This window comes from Megascapheus bottae, chromosome 3, assembly GCF_031878675.1.
Source record: "Megascapheus bottae isolate mThoBot1 chromosome 3, mThoBot2.hap1, whole genome shotgun sequence".
NCBI classification, from domain to species: domain Eukaryota; kingdom Metazoa; phylum Chordata; class Mammalia; order Rodentia; family Geomyidae; genus Megascapheus; species Megascapheus bottae.
In genome coordinates, this window is record NC_143511.1 from 86,311,871 (window position 1) to 86,328,453 (window position 16,583).

Genomic DNA, 16,583 nt, shown 5'->3' on the forward strand with positions numbered 1-16,583 from the left:
GCATACAGCATAGTAAAAGTGGTTTTGTGGGAATGTGATGACGGAGTGGATTTTAATCATCAGATGCTGTTTGGCAGTGCCATGTCTGTGACATGGGGCTGGGGAGGTGGCCCTGTGTGCTGAGCGTCCAGGAAAGCCAGAAGAGCGAGGCCTCATCCTCATCCTCTCTGGGGCTGCTTGTGCTGGGAAGCTAGGAACATATGTGCAGGGCCTTAGTGATGGCAGCTGCCCTGGAGCCTCCCCAACAATGCTGCCAGGGGGTTAAGTCTTTTCTCATTTGCTTTTAAAAGAGAGAGGGGGACCCTTTCTGCCTTCACATTGCGCTTGGGTCTGGAACAGGAGGGAGGTAGGAAGACAGGGGGATTTAGGCGAGTGGGATTTTCTCCCAGGCCTCACAGCATGTGCACACACAGATCAATTTCTTATCCTGCGTTCAGCTGGACACTGGGTTGGAGACTGTGTTGATCAAGATGTCCCCTCCTGTTTCATATCATATACTGCATTCATTTCCGCCACTGAGCCTAAATTACTGTTTGCTTTCTCTCTCCCTGCCTTTCTTCCCCCTCAAATGGTAAAGAACTCTTAGAAGGATGAAGTTAGTTTATCCGTGCTAATGCTTTGATTTTTCTTTTCTTTTTCTCTTTGCCACAGTGGGTAACCAGTTAGGGGCCCTGGTACATCAAAGGTAAGCAGTGGGTTATGTTTTATTATTTATTGATCATTTCTAATTGTTTATTGATCCACCATCTGTACTGGAGTGTTAGCAAGTCAGAGGTTGGGAGTGTGGAAGCCACAGGCTAGATTTCCATAAGATTCCCAAGACAACATAAGCCCACGTACAAACTGATGGCAAGAGCTAAAAACCCATCCCTTTTGTGCCTAGCCTCAGGAAACTACACATTTTCAACTTGAAAGGTGAGATGTGAAATTGTCCCACCTGGTTTTATGGGTTTCCCCAGCGTCTTAGGAATTTCCTGCAGCCTCTTCACTCAAGAAGTATGTGAGGTCTTAGGCTTGGAGAGTGGGACAGAGTTTGGGGAGACTAGAAGCAAGGGCCCCACCCTGGTAATAGGGACTGGCCACAGAATCTTGGCCAAGTTCCCAGTTGGTTTATGGGTTTTCTGCCTCCATTTCCCCTCACAGCCTTCTGTTAAGTATTGAGGATTTCGAGAGATTCAAAGACCTATGGGATAGGTTTGGAAAGGCCAGTGTGGAAGGTGGGAATGCTTGTGGTCGTAAGGTCATCCTAAAAGGAAAGCAGTAGCCAGTTCTCCATAGGGATTCTGTTACACAGAAGCCCTGCCAGAGGCACAGCTCTGCCCTGTGTTCTTAAAGAAATCACCAAGGGTCAGTTACCCCAGAGTTACAGCCTGCTTTTTTTCCTGTTTGCTTTCTTTTGTTAGTTAATGAATTACAGTAACTGAAACAAGATTACTAGTATCAAAGTGGTATCCTGTTAAATGAGCTATAATTAGTCAGGTTGTTACTTTCCAAATTGTGTGTGCCTGGTGCATTAGGCAAGCAAGATTCAGCCTTGCATTTAGAGCAAGCCTTTCCTTCCATAAGTCCCGGTAGATCATCCCAGTGTCTCTTCCCCAGAGCATCTGTCAGCTTTATTTCTCAGGCCAGGCTGCCACCGAGCTGTGTGACATTCCCATTGTGGTTGTTGGAGGCCCTCTAGTCAGTTTCCTGTAATGCCTTCTGAGTTTAGACAGTGTGCTGTGCATGGTAAGAGCGAGCGGCAGCCCTGGCGGCCACACATACAGGAGTGCTGTCATCTCTGACAGCTGGCAGTGCACAGGTATGGCCTCTGCTGTAGACAGCGAGAGCTGGCATTAGCATCACAGTGCCTCTAACTAGGAAGCCAAGAATTGCCTGATTTTAAGGTGGATGCATATATCCAGGGACCTTTGAACACAAACCTGAGGGTGTAAACACCACAAGAAGACTGTCTGGGCCCATCACTGTGATCAGTGGTAAATGTTATTTATGCTATTACATTTCTTGTAAGTGCTGCATTTCCTCTAAGAAACATGCACTTCAGTCTTTTCTGTGATGGGTAAAAATCCAGCTGTGTGAGAGATGTTTAAAAATGCTTGCCATTTCCCCCCCCAAAACTACTTGTATTTAGCTTCTTTTTAAGGTAAATGTTTAGATTTAATTGCTTTCTGGGGTATCAGGCAAATTGGATATTGTCCGCAATACACTATATAGCAAATTCAACTTTAGTTGAAAGAGCCAATGCAGTAATTTAAAAAAACACACACATGGGAGGCTGGGAGTTTGGACTAGGGGTAGAGTGTTTGCCTAGCATTCAAAAAGACCTGGGTTCAATTCCTCGTTACCACTTACATAGAAAAAAGCCTGGAGCGGTGCTACAGTTCAAGTGCTAAAGCGCTAGCCTTGAGGAAAGCCCATAGACAGCGCTCAGTCCCTGAGTTCAAGCCAGGACTAGCAAAACACACACACAGTGGATGAGATACCATTTAACAAAAGAAGCGCCTTGGTGTTAGTGAGCTACCTGTTCTGTCTCGGTCAACACCAGTTAGACTTTCATTGAATATTGTTGATTTGAAGCATTTTCCCCCTCTTTCTTAGAAGAAATAGATCAATTGAAAGGAGACCAGAAAACAATAAAAACGTAGAGAAGCCAGTAGCAGTAAGCAAAAGATGTGACCACATTGTGTACCATAATAAATTTCCCTAAGCATCTCCCTAAACCCTGGAGGATCTCTAGTGTTCAGGGATAGATGGCTGGTGCATCTATCCCTAGAAAGGGCCTCAGAGGTGTTCAGAAGCGACCTGACAGCTGCTGTCAGGCTGCATAAGATCTTCAGAATCACTTGGTCTGGCCCTGCCACGGCAACCATAAGTGGGATGGGTCTGGGTGTTTTCCAGAGCAACATAATCTTCAATACCTGCAAATATCATGTGTAAGTTTCTTCCCTACCCCCACCCCAAAGAAAAATTGGAATAGATTTAAAGAAACACAAAGGATCACTTAATGACATTGTATCAATGCTTATGAGTCCTTGGCCAAATTGGCATGGTTACTTTGTTATGTCTCAGTGCCAATGTGGGTAATTTGAGGTTCTAAAGTAGTTATAAAATTCTGTGTTCAGCAGGGTACTGGTGGCTCACACCTGTAATCCTAACTACTCAGGAGGCTGAGGTCTGAGGATCGTGGTTCAAAGCCAGCCTGGGCCAAAAAGTTCATGAGACTCTTATCATTAACAAACCACCAGAAAATGGGAAGAGGTGTTGTGGCTCAAGTGGAAGAGTGGTAGCCTTGAACTGAAGAGCTCAGGGACAACGCCTAGGCCCAGAGATCAACCCCATGACTGTCCTCCCCACCCCCACCCCCCAAAAAAAAAGTGTTCTATGTCTTTATTTCCCTCCAAAATGGTTTTTTGGTTTTTGTTTTTTAGGGCAGTAATAACAGAAGAATTCAAAGTGCCTGATAAAATGGTGGGCTTTAGTAAGTATTTACAGTACCTCTTTTTCCCTAATTCCTACCTGTTTTTGCAGTTTCGTAGGATGCTTCTCATGTGTTCTATACAGTTGTGGAGCACTGCTGCCTCTCCCTAGGCCAAGGAGAAGGCAGAGTAATGGAGTCTGGTCCCAGCCACCCCCCCCCCCCCCCCCAGCAACCCAATGTGTCTCACAGGACGTTTCTGCAGTGTTTCACATGGGGTTTCTATTGCTGTCATACCCAGAGAGTTGAGATCTTCTACTCACAAGTCCCACTTGATTTGTAGTGAGCAGCGAGCCAAGTGTAAATGTTTATTGAGTTAATAGAGTCATTTATGCGTAATTAAACATGGAATGAAAGGCATGTTCTGACCCTGTTCAATTTGTTGCAGTTATCGGCAGGGGAGGGGAGCAGATCTCACGGATTCAGGCAGAATCTGGTTGCAAAATTCAGATTGCTTCAGGTAAGGGTCTCTTCACTGATAGATCTTAGTTTCATAGAAATCAGTATTCGCAAAATGATCCAGGTGTAGCGCTTTGCAGTTGATCAGTACTGTGGGGCTTGGGTAAGTATATGTGATGTCCTCCTTGCACTTCTGCCCTTGGATTCCCACAGGAGCACTGGAGCAAGAGCCAGCCCAGTCTTGCAGCCCCCTCCTGCCTGCTGCGTAGGACTTGTGCAGCTCTCTGGCCAGGCACGCCCCTTCTGAACACCTGCTGTCTAGGACCTGGTTTTCTGCACCAGAATGTTATGCCAGACTTAGTGGGACCTGCAAGAGCCTTGTAGCTTTGCAGTCACTTCTGGGGGCTGCACGCTGGCTTCCCCTCCCTCAGGGAATAGGACCAGTATGGGTTCCGGCTGCTTCAGGACCTTCCTACCAGGCTCACATCGGCCGTGGATGTAGAGGATACAGACTGAAAGGCGTGTTTTGTTTTATTTATAGCTGTATGGTCTCACTTGAATTTGACCTCTTTCACTGGAGAGGGTTCTGGAGAACATTTGACTAGTGACATGCTGTTGTCTAAAAAGACACTTGAAAAACAGTGTCTGCCTTAGCTATTTTCTCTTTTCAAGTTTTTTCTCCCCCCTTGGGTTTTTTGTTCGTTTGTTTGTTTGTTTTCTTGCAGTGCTGGGGATTGAACTCAGGGCCTCTCATATGCTAGGCAAATACTTGTACCAGTTAGCTTCATTCCCCAGCCCTCTCTCTCTCAAGTTTTTGAGGAAGGATTATAAGAAGTAAGTTTGAGGACCAGGCAGAATCCTCGTGTGCAGTGTTGTTGAACGGCCGGGGCCAGTGTGCACTGCTCTTGCTGATTGCTTAGGGTGCTCGTGCAGTGACTGAGCCCAGATATGTTTTATCATTCGGTCCCTCGCTAGTGAGCCTCACAGCTGTTGGAAGCCTGCTTTAGACGTGGAGAAGTTGAGGGAAGCATGAAGGTGGCTGGACAATTAGTAGCCCCTGGGTGGGTCGCAGACCTGTGCTTCCTGACTTGGCTGTCCAAGAAACTAGAATGGAGCCCCCACCTCATCTGCTGTCCCCATGCAAAGCAGGCACACTGGCTTTTAGGGAAACTGGGTTCCTTGGTGGCTGGTGTAGGAACCAGCTGCAGGGACAGCCCAGAGACAGCCTGCACACAGAGGCAAAGGCACTCGGCTGCCCGGTGCCCACCAACACACCTGGCACCCGGCTGCCTGGTGCCCACCAACACACCTCATCTTCTTGATTCTTCTTGTAGAGAGTTCTGGGATTCCAGAGAGGCCCTGTGTACTTACCGGAACCCCAGAAAGTATTGAGTAAGTTTGTTTTATTTACTTTTTCCTTTCACTCTTCTTCCTCCTTCCCCATGTGGGGAGCAATGGAAGGGCAAAACCATTACTGAACCTGTTGATGTGTGCTGCAGTCTGGCCACACAGCCAACACTCCAACAGGAAAAAGATCTGGGAGGTCGCCACACCAGGGGCTTTCCTCTGACCTTAAGTACGCAAGGTATTGCCTTTATTCCAAACCTGCAGAATGCCCCACAGTGGTCATGCATCTCCTTTATAAACCAGGGTCTCGGGAGTAGACATCACCCGTCCACATGCCGATCAATTTGTTTTGGTAAAGCTAGTTTCACATGAGGGCCTGTCACTTCACGAGCTACAGAGAACCCTGGCACCAGATCTTTGCCTGGGCCGATCCCTCTTACCTTCTGATATTTGTGAGCTAAATGAAGCCATTCTTCATGGCCTTCGCCCATTTAAGGGCCAGAGGTGTCGTGACTTTTGGGGGCCCTGCTTTCCTGTGGCGATACTCGAATGCTCAGAGCATGGCGCCAGACACAGGCCTCCTAAACCCAAGGACCCTCAGAGGGTGGGGTGGTGAGTTGAGGCAGCTTGCTTCCCTTTTTCAATCTAGTGTAGTGTTGTACATGCAGACAGGGTGCTGAGATTATGTCTGGCTCAATAGGTAGGGTTGTTTTATTGTTTCCATTTCTCCTGGAGTCCAGATGAGTTTAAATTCTCTTGTTCTGCTGTAACATTGCAAGCGGTGAACCAGAATAACTGTGGCTGGCAGGTGTGCATTATAGGGCAAGCTGGATGGGTCTGCTGGAGTCACGATATTTTCTTCCAGCGCAGGTTAATCTAGTACGCCAGCAAAATGCTGAAAAGCTGTGCAGCAGAGAAAGGCCACGAAGCTGGCTCTGCACACAGGGTTCACAACTTGAGAAGGCAACCTTCGTTTCTACTTCTCTCCTTTCTTCCCACCACTCTTCTAACCATTTCTACTTCTTGTCTGCCAGAGGACTTTGAGTCGCCAGGATTGAGACTTTGTGAGCATTATTGCAGCCAGATGTTCAGTAGCCAGATCTATCCGAGATGGATAAAGTCTGCAAGTAACAAACAGCCAGGGAAGATTCTGGTGCAGAAAAAGAAGCTGGCCCAACAGATAACATTACTAGGCTGGGTCACATCCTCATCCTATGGACATGATGCCAGTTAGCACGGCCTTTGAGGCAAGCCCTAGATCCTACCAGCTGGGCTCCGCAAAGAAGGTGCCTGCCTGTGAGTGCATAGCTGCAGCCGGCAAGGCACTGCCTCCCCTTCCTTCCTCTCTTAAAACCACAGTCATTTTGGCCGAAGCTTGAAAGTCATAGGGCAGTTTGGTTGGTCATTGAGAAGAAATCTGGAGTTTGATGGGAGTTGGAGCAACAACTACTAACCCTTGCTTTCTTTCTCCCTGTCTTTTTCATTGCACTCTCTCAGTCTCCCCTTCCCCTCCTCTCTCTCTCTCTCTCTCTCTCTCTCTCTCTCTCTCTCTCTCTCTCTCTCTCTCTCTCTCTCTCTCTCTCTCTCTCTCTCTCTCTCTCTCTCTCTCTCTCTCTCTCTCTCTCTCTCTCTCTCTCTCTCTCTCTCTCCCGTCCTTGTTGAACAAGTGTGTACTGGGTGTCTACTCTTTGTGAGGGGCTTATGCTGGGTTGGGAAGCAAGAGCGGCGTGTAGGGGCTCCCTGCTGCCGGGGCAGCTGACATTCCAGTAGAAGGGCAGCCCCCAAGCAGATACGCAGGGCATGATGGCTGGACGGAGCCTGCTCTGTGTGCAAGCAGTGGCGGATAGCACAGAGACCTCCCAGGTTGTGGGGCAGGAGCTGGAGCTGGATAGAGGGCTGCCTTGAGTCCCTCTTGCTTTTCCCTGTGCTGTTTCCTTCCCTCGCAGACCTCAAGCACTCATTTAATGTGGTTCTCTTTGGTCTTTTTCCTTCCCAAAGACAAGCCAAACGACTCCTGGGGCAGATTGTGGACCGCTGTCGGAATGGGCCTGGCTTTCATAATGACATGGATGGCAACAGCACTGTCCAGGAGATCCTTATCCCTGCATCAAAAGTGGGTCTGGTCATTGGCAAAGGAGGGGAAACAATCAAGCAATTGCAGGTATGTGAGCCTCACAGCATGGAGGAGAGTGCTGCCCTGCAGTGGGTCTTCATCCTCCTGGGGTTGGGGGGGGGGCAGTGAGCCTTCATCCCTCATCCTTGTGTGAGGGGGGCAGTGAGCCTTCATCCTCGTGGGGGGGGGCATGGGTCTTCATCTTCTTGAGGGGGGGCAGTGGGTCTTCATCCTCCTGAGGGGGGGCAGTGGGTCTTCATCTTCTTGAGGGGGGGCAGTGGGTCTTCATCCTCCTGAGGGGGAGCAGTGGGTCCTTATCCTCCTGAGGGGGGGCAGTGAGTCTTCATCCTCCTGAGGGGGGGCAGTGGGTCCTTATCCTCCTGAGGGGGGGCAGTGAGTCTTCATCCTCCTGAGGGGGGGCAGTGGGTCTTCATCCTCTTGAGGGGGAGCAGTGGGTCCTTATCCTCCTGAGGGGGGGCAGTGAGTCTTCATCCTCCTGAGGGGGGGCAGTGGGTCCTTATCCTCCTGAGGGGGGGCAGTGAGTCTTCATCCTCCTGAGGGGGGGCAGTGGGTCTTCATCCTCCTGAGGGGGAGCAGTGGGTCCTTATCCTCCTGAGGGGGGGCAGTGAGTCTTCATCCTCCTGAGGGGGGGCAGTGGGTCCTTATCCTCCTGAGGGGGGGCAGTGAGTCTTCATCCTCCTGAGGGGGGGCAGTGAGTCTTCATCTTCCTGAGGGGGGGCAGTGGGTCTTCATCTTCTTGAGGGGGGGCAGTGGGTCTTCATCCTCCTGAGGGGGAGCAGTGGGTCCTTATCCTCCTGAGGGGGGGCAGTGAGTCTTCATCCTCCTGAGGGGGGGCAGTGGGTCCTTATCCTTCTGAGGGGGGGCAGTGAGTCTTCATCCTCCTGAGGGGGGCAGTGGGTCTTCATCCTCCTGAGGGGGGGCAGTGGGTCCTTATCCTCCTGAGGGGGGGCAGTGGGTCTTCATCCTCCTGAGGGGGGGCAGTGGGTCTTCATCCTCCTGAGGGGGGGGCAGTGGGTCTTCATCTTCTTGAGGGGGGGCAGTGGGTCTTCATCCTCCTGAGGGGGGGCAATGGGTCTTCATCCTCCTGGGGGGGGCAGTGGACCTTCATCTTCCTGGGTATGTGGGGGTGTCACATCCAGCTGCCCCTCTGGAGCTGGCCTTGCACATGCATGCTGAGCCTCCTTTCCAAATCTCTGCCCATGTGAGAAAGGCTTCCTCCATTCAGTGGGCATAGGCTCCATGCCAAGTATGTCGGCAGTGTTGGACAGGTGTGCCCTGGAACACAGCCATCGTGGCCAAAAAGCCATCAGAACTGTTAGGTGTGCCATCCTATGACAGCATCCCCAGTGAACGTACAGTGTCAGACTGGGGCCCAACCCTACTTCTCTCCTCATCAGTTCTGTGCTCTTAAATGTTCATTTAATGCTGGGTATGAAGCCAGGCACTAACTCAGGAAGCTAAGATCTGAGTGGGGATCATAGTTCAAAGCCAGCCTGGACAAGATGGTCCATAAGACTTTTCCCCCCTCCCCCAATCCTGGGGCTTGAACTCAGGGCCTGGGTACTGTCTTTTTCTCAAGGCTAGCACTCTACCACTTGAGCCACAGCACCACTTCCAGCATTTTCTATGTATGTGGTACTGAGGAATCGAACCCAGAGCTTCACATATGGTAGGCAAGCACTCTACCACTAGACCACACTCCCAGTCCTGTCCTAGAGACTCTAACCTCCAATGAACTACCAAAAAGCCAGAAATGGAGCTCTACAGTGAACACACACACACACCCCTACCGGAAGCTAGAGCTGGGGCTCTAGAGTGAACTCATGCGCGAGCACACTCACACACACACCCTCTACCGGAAGCTAGAGCTGGAGGATCTTCTAGCTAATTGGGAGGCTTAATTCTAAGGATTGTGGTTCAAAACCAGTCCCAGCAGGAAAACTTGTGAGACTCTTGCCTCCAGTTAACCACCACAAAGATGGAAATGAGGCTGTGGCTGAAATGGTAGAGCACTAACTGAGCAAACAAAAGCTCAAGTTCTAGGACTGGCACACACAAAAGCAAACATTTAGGGCTCAGGGCCCTTCTCCATAAAAGACAGGATGTTACAGAGCTGAAGTGACATCTATTCTGGCTGGTACTGGGAAGGTACTTCGTAAACAACAGCTACTGTTAGTGGCAGGATCCCTTCCTCACCTCAGGACTTGGGCCAAGCACATTTTAGCTTTTAGCATCCCCAACAAGTTCATCAGGTGCATATTTTCCCAGTAAACATAGTAATAGCTAAACCAGCTTATGAGACTAGAGCTAGAAATGCAGTTACCAAGTTCCGTTTTGCTGACATTGCTTCTAAACAAACGTGTGTTGCAGCTACAGGGGAGGGCGTGGCCAGCCTTGGGTGTGCACATACCGGAAACTTAACAGTGGCAATGCTGCCCTGGAACCCTGGCCTGTCTGAGAGCCCTCTTCACCTGTAAAGGGAGCCGGCCGTATGTGCTGAGCTCTGTGAGCAGCAGGGGGCATTCGGACCAATCAGCTCACTAATGTTTACATTAAAATGTTAGGGTTAGACAAGGGAAGAAGGATGGTTTGGGAGCCGGGAGCATAGCCTAGTGGTAGAGTGCTCACCTAGCACTCACGAATCCCTGAATTCAATTCCTTGGCCACATCCTCAGAAAAGGCTGGAAGTGGTGCTATGGCTCAAGTGGTAGAGCACTAGCCTTGAGCAAAAAAGTGTCCAAGGACAGTGCAAGCCCTAGGACTGGCCGTGGGCAAGGGCGGGGAAAGATGGTTTGGGGGAGGGGGTTATAAGTCACATTCCAGAAGTTGGCTCCCTGGGTAAGGAGGCTGTTTGGGTGGGACATGAGCTTTCCAGTCCACATCTTACTCCTGGCCCTGAGCGCTGTGTGGTATGTGTTCCACAGGAGCGGACAGGTGTGAAAATGGTCATGATCCAAGATGGCCCACTGCCCACGGGGGCAGACAAGCCTCTTCGTATCACGGGCGATCCATTTAAAGTACAGGTAGGAAAGACTGGGGGCCAGGGGGTTCTTGGATATGGGGCTGAGTTTTAGTGTTTACTGACTGATCTGGGGGGGGGGGGTCCTCTGTTTGCAAAGAGAGCATATCGCCCATTGTAGTTACTGCTGGTCACATGTGGCTGCTTGTGGGGGCGTCGGTGTGAATACAAGCGCATCCTTTTTTTTCACTCACTGCACTTAAAGTGCTCAGCAGCAGTATGAGGATAGGGGGCTGCCAGGAACAGCCATATGCAATGGTTCCAGAGTAGGAGGTACTGCTGGGTGCTGCTGACCAGAGGAGAGGCAGTGTTGGTTTTGCTGGCCTATGCTCAGCTCGCACACAGTTCCTCCAAGGCCCTTCTCCATCCTGTCATGCCTATTTTGCAGGCCTTCTGCCATGGGTGTGGAGGTGGATATAGGCCACAGCCCAGACATGCAGGTGCTTATTACATGCACTCCTAGAAATTCACCCTGCTGCTGAAAGTAGCTAGGGCTTGGTGCCTGGCCAGGGGCCATATTGCTGGCTGCAGAATGTGAATGCCGGTGGAACTCACCGTCTCAGCCTCACCAGCAGCCTGCCTGTGTGCCAGAAGTAGTAAGCAAGTTTTCTCACAGACGGGCACCTTCTGTGTCTTTGGACCTACATAGGGAGGGTTTTATCTTGACATTTCACCCAGATTGATTTTACTTTGTGGTTTCTTCCATGATACCTTTCATTTGTGGTGATGCAGCAAGCAAAAGAAATGGTTCTGGAGATCATCCGAGAAAAAGACCAGGCGGACTTCCGAGGTGTTCGGGGTGATTTTGGCTCCCGAGTTGGAGGAGGCAGCATAGAGGTGAGCAAGAGCACACTGACTGTCTAGGGGTGAGGACAGACGGGGCCTAGTGTGGGAGGCCACACTCTGTGCATATTGCACAGAGATTGCTGGAGATTTTACTCTAAAGGTTAGCTTGCTGCCGAAGTCCAGGTTTTCTTGTTGATCTTGTGGTAGTGTCAAGCCTGGCATCCCATTATTGATGAGGTGAGATGGCAGCGCTGTGACAAACCCAAGGACAGGCAAGCGCTCTGCCACTGAGCGGCTTCCCTCATCCATTGAAGGTTTGGTGCTCCTACGCCATGGATGAACATTGCACCATAGGTGAAACCTGAGCAGAGGACCTAGAGGGGGCAGGTCATTGTGTAATGGACAGAGCTGCTTGGGTGATGGCAGAGTTTCAAGTAGATGGTGACACAGCATGATCGATGTATTTAACACCACTGAACATGACACTACGACTTCACCAGTGGCTGGGTGACATGATCTCTATTTAGTAGCACAGCTTTCACAGTGAAGAAAATGTGTACCTTGAAGGATCACTGATATAATCAAATTGGTCTTTTTTTTTTTTTTTTTTGGTGGGGCATAGGGCTTAAACTCAGCCTAGGTGCTGTCCCTGAGCTCTTCAGCTCAAGGCTACCACCCTACCCCTGAGCCAAGGCCCAGTTCCTGTTTTCTTGTGGTTAATTGGAAATAAGAGTCTCAAGTCCTTTTGTGCCCAGGCTGGCATTGAACCGAGATCCTCAGATCTCAGCCTCCTGAGTAGCTAGGATTACAGGCGTGAGCCACTACACAGGGCTTCAAATTGGTTGTTTTTATCAGTAAGTTTTCTTTTTCTTTTTGATAAGTTATTTTGGTCAGATCTAATAATCATGGGAAATGAAATCAACTATCCTTCGCTTTATATTATTTCCAGAATTGTATTATAATAAAGATGACTTCCATTTTAAAATCTGTCCCTTTTCAAAAATAAGCCAGATTTGCAGAAGTTGTGACAAGGTTTTGTCTGTGTTACTAGGTGTCTGTGCCTAGGTTTGCTGTTGGGATAGTAATAGGAAGAAATGGAGAAATGATCAAAAAGATCCAAAATGACGCTGGCGTGAGGATTCAGTTTAAACCAGGTTGGTTGTCATGGTTCACAGGCATTATAGTCAAGTTTCACAGCTCAGAAACCAGGCTGGTGGCCCTAAGCACACATGGTCCCTTTTTTCCTTGCCCCATCATGTTACCAGATTCCCAGTCTGCTTTTTCTCTTGGCCCTTTCTGCATGCTTACTAGCTTGAGTTCACTTTCTTCTGGCAGCATGCTTATTAGTCTAAGTATTTACAGGCCTGGCTTTTTTTTTGGGGGGGGGGTTGTTATTGTTTTACTACAGTGCGGGGAAAATGGACATGGCATTTTCACTTTGTAATTTCATTAAGAAAAGTCTTCAGACACAAGCCTGCATGCATGTATGTACACGCACACACACTCACTGTGGGAGTAATCCTATAATCCTGGCTACTCAAAAAGCTAAGCTCTGAGGATCTAGGTTCAAAGCCAGGCTGGCAAGAACATCTGTGGGACTCCTTTATTTCCACCCAAAAGCCATAAGCAGAGCAAGTATAGCTCAAGTGGTAGAGTACCAGCCTCAAGTGAAAAAGCTTCGGGAGAGCTAAGGTCTCAGAGCTCAAGCCCCAGTACTAGTATACACACATATACCATATAACATACACAGAAACCTACAGAGTTTTGTTTGTGGCAAGGTCTCACTGTGTAGTCCAGGCTGGCCTAAAACCTCAAATCTTCCTGTTTTAGTGTCCCAAGTGCTAGGATTACAAGCATACAACACCACACTTGGTTTCTAATGATAGGTTTTCAGAATAACTCCTTGCACAGTGATTATCGGCCTGCAATGTGCAAAGAAAGTCACACACATTTTCCTATGATCAAGCCACTGCAGAAGAGTGGAACTGGTGAGAGTCTTGTTGCCTTTTTGGCACTGGTAAGAAAATGGCCTGTTCATCAGATTGGCCTTGGTTTCCTTCCCCGTTTGGGCTATTCTAATACTCCCTCTTACCCGGTTCCACAGATGATGGGATTAGTCCAGAGAGGGCAGCCCAGGTCATCGGCCCTCCTGACCGTTGTCAGCATGCGGCACATATCATCAACGAACTGATTCTCACAGCTCAGGTGGGTGCGAAGATCTGGCCCCAGGGCCAGATGGTACCCTCACAGAGCCATCTTTAAATCTGCCCTATCCCTTCCTCTCTGTGTCTTTTTCCTTGTCGTTTTCTGGTGTATTGCTGTGGTGTCCAAGACATAGGTTTTCTTTACCCTGTAAGTTCCTGCCTACTTTGGGAGAATACCAAGAAGAATGCCAAATTCTCAACAGTCTAAACATTTTAAATGAAATGAAATCAAGACAGCACTCCAGGCCCTGCCGACTCCTCATGCTGTCTTCTCTTGGTTCTCTGAATTTTCAGAACACTGTCATTTGCACTAGAGTTGCTACAAGTGGTAGCCAATCAGCAATGCTCTCCATGTGTGTGGGGTTAGAAAAAGTGAGAACAACTAGACCCAAAGCAAAAAAAAACACTGGTTTGGAAATTGTATTTCAAGTTCTGCCCTTAGCCATGTGATCTTGGACCAGCCTGGGAAACTCAAGAGACCAGAGCCTTCGTTCCTCTGCAACTATTTTGAGAGCTTTAAACCCAGAGGAAGCAGAGCCTCCGTGCTTAGGGTGGGTAGGGGGAGCGCAGAGCCGAGCCTTGCAGCTGGGGAAAACAGGGTCAGTGCAGCTTCCACTCCTGCGTTGGAACTCCCAAGATTCTATACCAACGCTGGAGTTTAAACTTGAGTGCCATCCGAGTTTTCTCACTCAAGACAAGCTATCTACCCCTGGAATCACAGCTCTACTTCCAGCTTTTTGAAGGTTCATTCCAGATACTAGTCTGGCAGACTTTGCTGCCAGTCCTGTTTTCAAAATGTGATCCTCAGATCCCAGCCTTCTAGGTAGGCGCCACCATCACCCAGCAAGGGCTTGGTTTTTAGCCATAATCCCCAGCAGTTCCTGAGATGAGAAGCAGCCACTGGATTGTCTCTGTTGAGTGTAGAGACACAGAGGCTGAGGTGTTCGTCCACCTCTGATGATAACCCAGAAAGTTGGCTGTGAGTGTATGTTTTAACAAACATTGCTCAGATTACTCCATTAACCTGTCAGTTGTCTTTGCTGAAAGTAGAGTGCAGGAGAAAGCACACCAGTTATCTTAGCTCTCCTCTGGCTTAGCGTCTGGTGGTCTGTTCTCTCAAAGCTGACATAGCAGGGTTGCCAAATACTTCTCCACTGTGTTGTACCACCATCGAGTGGCTTCTTGCTTGAGGAAGACTAGCCTGACCAGGTTCAGCATGTAAAACATTTATTCCCTGCTTCCTCCAGTGGCCCATAGAGATCCCCTGAGTAACTTTTCTGCCTTTTCTGAGGAGCAAGACAACCTGTTTTTGTCCTTTTTGCTGTCTTTGAGTGCAAGGTATTCTGACTCAGACATCAGTGACTATAAATTGTTCTTCTGTGCAGCCTGGCCAGGGAGGTCAGGATCACATGATACACTCGTGTCACTCTGATACCCAGAACGCATTAGCATCTTTAGGCTCAGCAGGTATCAGCCACAGAAAGAGCAGCTTCAGCTTGGAGGAGGCCCTAGAGATTTGGTACCGTAATTAACGTGCCAGAGAGGAAGGCATGGGGCTTCAGGCAGGCATTTCCATCAGCCTGTGTGTTTCCAGTGCATGTCTGTGCCGTTTACCTGCACATAGCCTCCTGGGGCACTAGGTGGTCTGAAAGAATGTGGTTACTTTACCACTTCCCTAGAGAAGCTGGCACGTGCGGGTGCCGGTGACAGGGCCTGCCACACGAAGCCTGTTCTTCTTCCTAGGAAAGAGATGGCTTTGGAGGGCTGGCGGTGGCCCGAGGGAGAGGCCGTGGCCGAAGTGACTGGAGTGTGGGCACCCCTGGCAGCATCCAAGAAGTAACATACACTGTGCCAGCAGACAAGTGTGGCCTAGTCATCGGCAAAGGTAAGAGGCAGTGGCTCCGAGGTGGGCCAGGACCCAGGGTGCCAGACGCCCTCCACCGAGCCCTGCTTTACTTGGCTTTCTCAGAGGCCCCTGTGCCTGACGAAGCAGGGTACCAGGGGTGTGCACAGAGGTGGGGTGGCAAGGGCTTTCTCAGAGGCCCTGCTGGGCCTGCTGAGCAGCGAGGGCAGACCCTGCCAGCAAAGCCATCAGCGGTAGCCATGGCCATGTCTGTCATACATCTCTTCTTTGCCTCAATGGACTTGGACCTTGGCCTTTAGTAATAACAAGGAAAGGCAGCTTACTTTTATTTTATTTTTCCAATGCTGGGAACTGAACGCAAGACCTCACAAGTGCTAGGCAGGTAATCTCCCATTCCAGACACATCCCATTCACGTTATGATTTCTTCTTCCTGCCCGCCCGCCCGCCCATCTTCCTCCCTTCCTTCCTTCCTTACTTTTTTGCCAGTTCTGGGGACTTGGAACTCTGGAACTGTGCATTGTCCCTGAGCCTTTTGTGCTCAAAGCTAGCTATTATACCATTTGAGCCACAGCTCTACCTCCAGCTTTTTCTGTGCTTAATTGGAGATAAGAGTCTTACAGACTTTCCTGCCCAGGCTGGCTTTGAAAAGCAATTCTCAAGTCTCAGCCTCCTGAGTCACTAGAATTACAGGCATGAGCCATCCTTCCCAGCCTCGGGAGTGATTTCTTAGTTGGTTGTACACATGTTAATAACTGCCTTGTTAAGGACTGCCAGGGCCCCTCAGGAAGGAGCTCCCTGCAGGGCTGCACCCAGCCTGGTTGCTGGCCCAGACTTCCATTTGCCCTTGTGTTCTCTGTTGCTTCATTTGGAAGCATATAGAAGAAGCAATACCATCTACGTACTACCTGGAGTCTCTCTTTCTCCCCCCTTCCCACCTTCTCTCTTATCCCCCTCTTTCCTTTGTGCACTGTCCCTGAGCGGTTTTTTTGTTTTGTTTTGTTTTGTTTTTTTGCCAGTCCTGGGGTTGAGCTCAGGGCCTGAGCACTGCCCTTGGACTTTCTCAAGGCCAGAGCTCTACCACTTGAGCCTCAGCACCACTTCTGGCTTTTTTTTCTATGTATGTGGTACTGAGGAATTGAACCCCGGTTTTCATGCGTGCTAGGCAAGCACACTACCCCTAGGCCAAACTCCTGGCTCCAGTTCCTAAGCTTTTGTGCTTAAAGTTAGCATTCTGCCACTTGAGTCACAGCTCTACCTCTTGCTTTTTTTTTTTTTTTTTTTTTTTTTTTTTTTTTTTTTTTTTTTTTTTTTGTCAATCCTGGGCTTGAGCTCAGGGCCTGAGCACTGTCCTTGG

At 49.4% G+C, this 16,583-nt stretch overlaps 1 protein-coding gene across 4 annotated transcripts in view; it reads left to right on the forward strand.

Annotated features, from left to right (window-relative positions):
* The window catches only part of Fubp3 (far upstream element binding protein 3), a 54,159-nt gene that overhangs the window by 28,626 nt on the left and 8,950 nt on the right, over window positions 1-16,583 (forward strand). For all 4 annotated transcript variants that reach the window (XM_090330824.1, XM_090330823.1, XM_090330822.1 and 1 more), the window contains 10 exons: window positions 652-685; window positions 3,429-3,478; window positions 3,864-3,935; window positions 5,209-5,266; window positions 7,220-7,382; window positions 10,280-10,378; window positions 11,107-11,211; window positions 12,212-12,314; window positions 13,265-13,365; window positions 15,108-15,249. In XM_090330824.1, coding sequence (XP_090186950.1) covers window positions 652-685; window positions 3,429-3,478; window positions 3,864-3,935; window positions 5,209-5,266; window positions 7,220-7,382; window positions 10,280-10,378; window positions 11,107-11,211; window positions 12,212-12,314; window positions 13,265-13,365; window positions 15,108-15,249 — 927 coding nt within the window. The remainder of the gene's footprint in view (window positions 1-651; window positions 686-3,428; window positions 3,479-3,863; window positions 3,936-5,208; window positions 5,267-7,219; window positions 7,383-10,279; window positions 10,379-11,106; window positions 11,212-12,211; window positions 12,315-13,264; window positions 13,366-15,107; window positions 15,250-16,583) is intronic.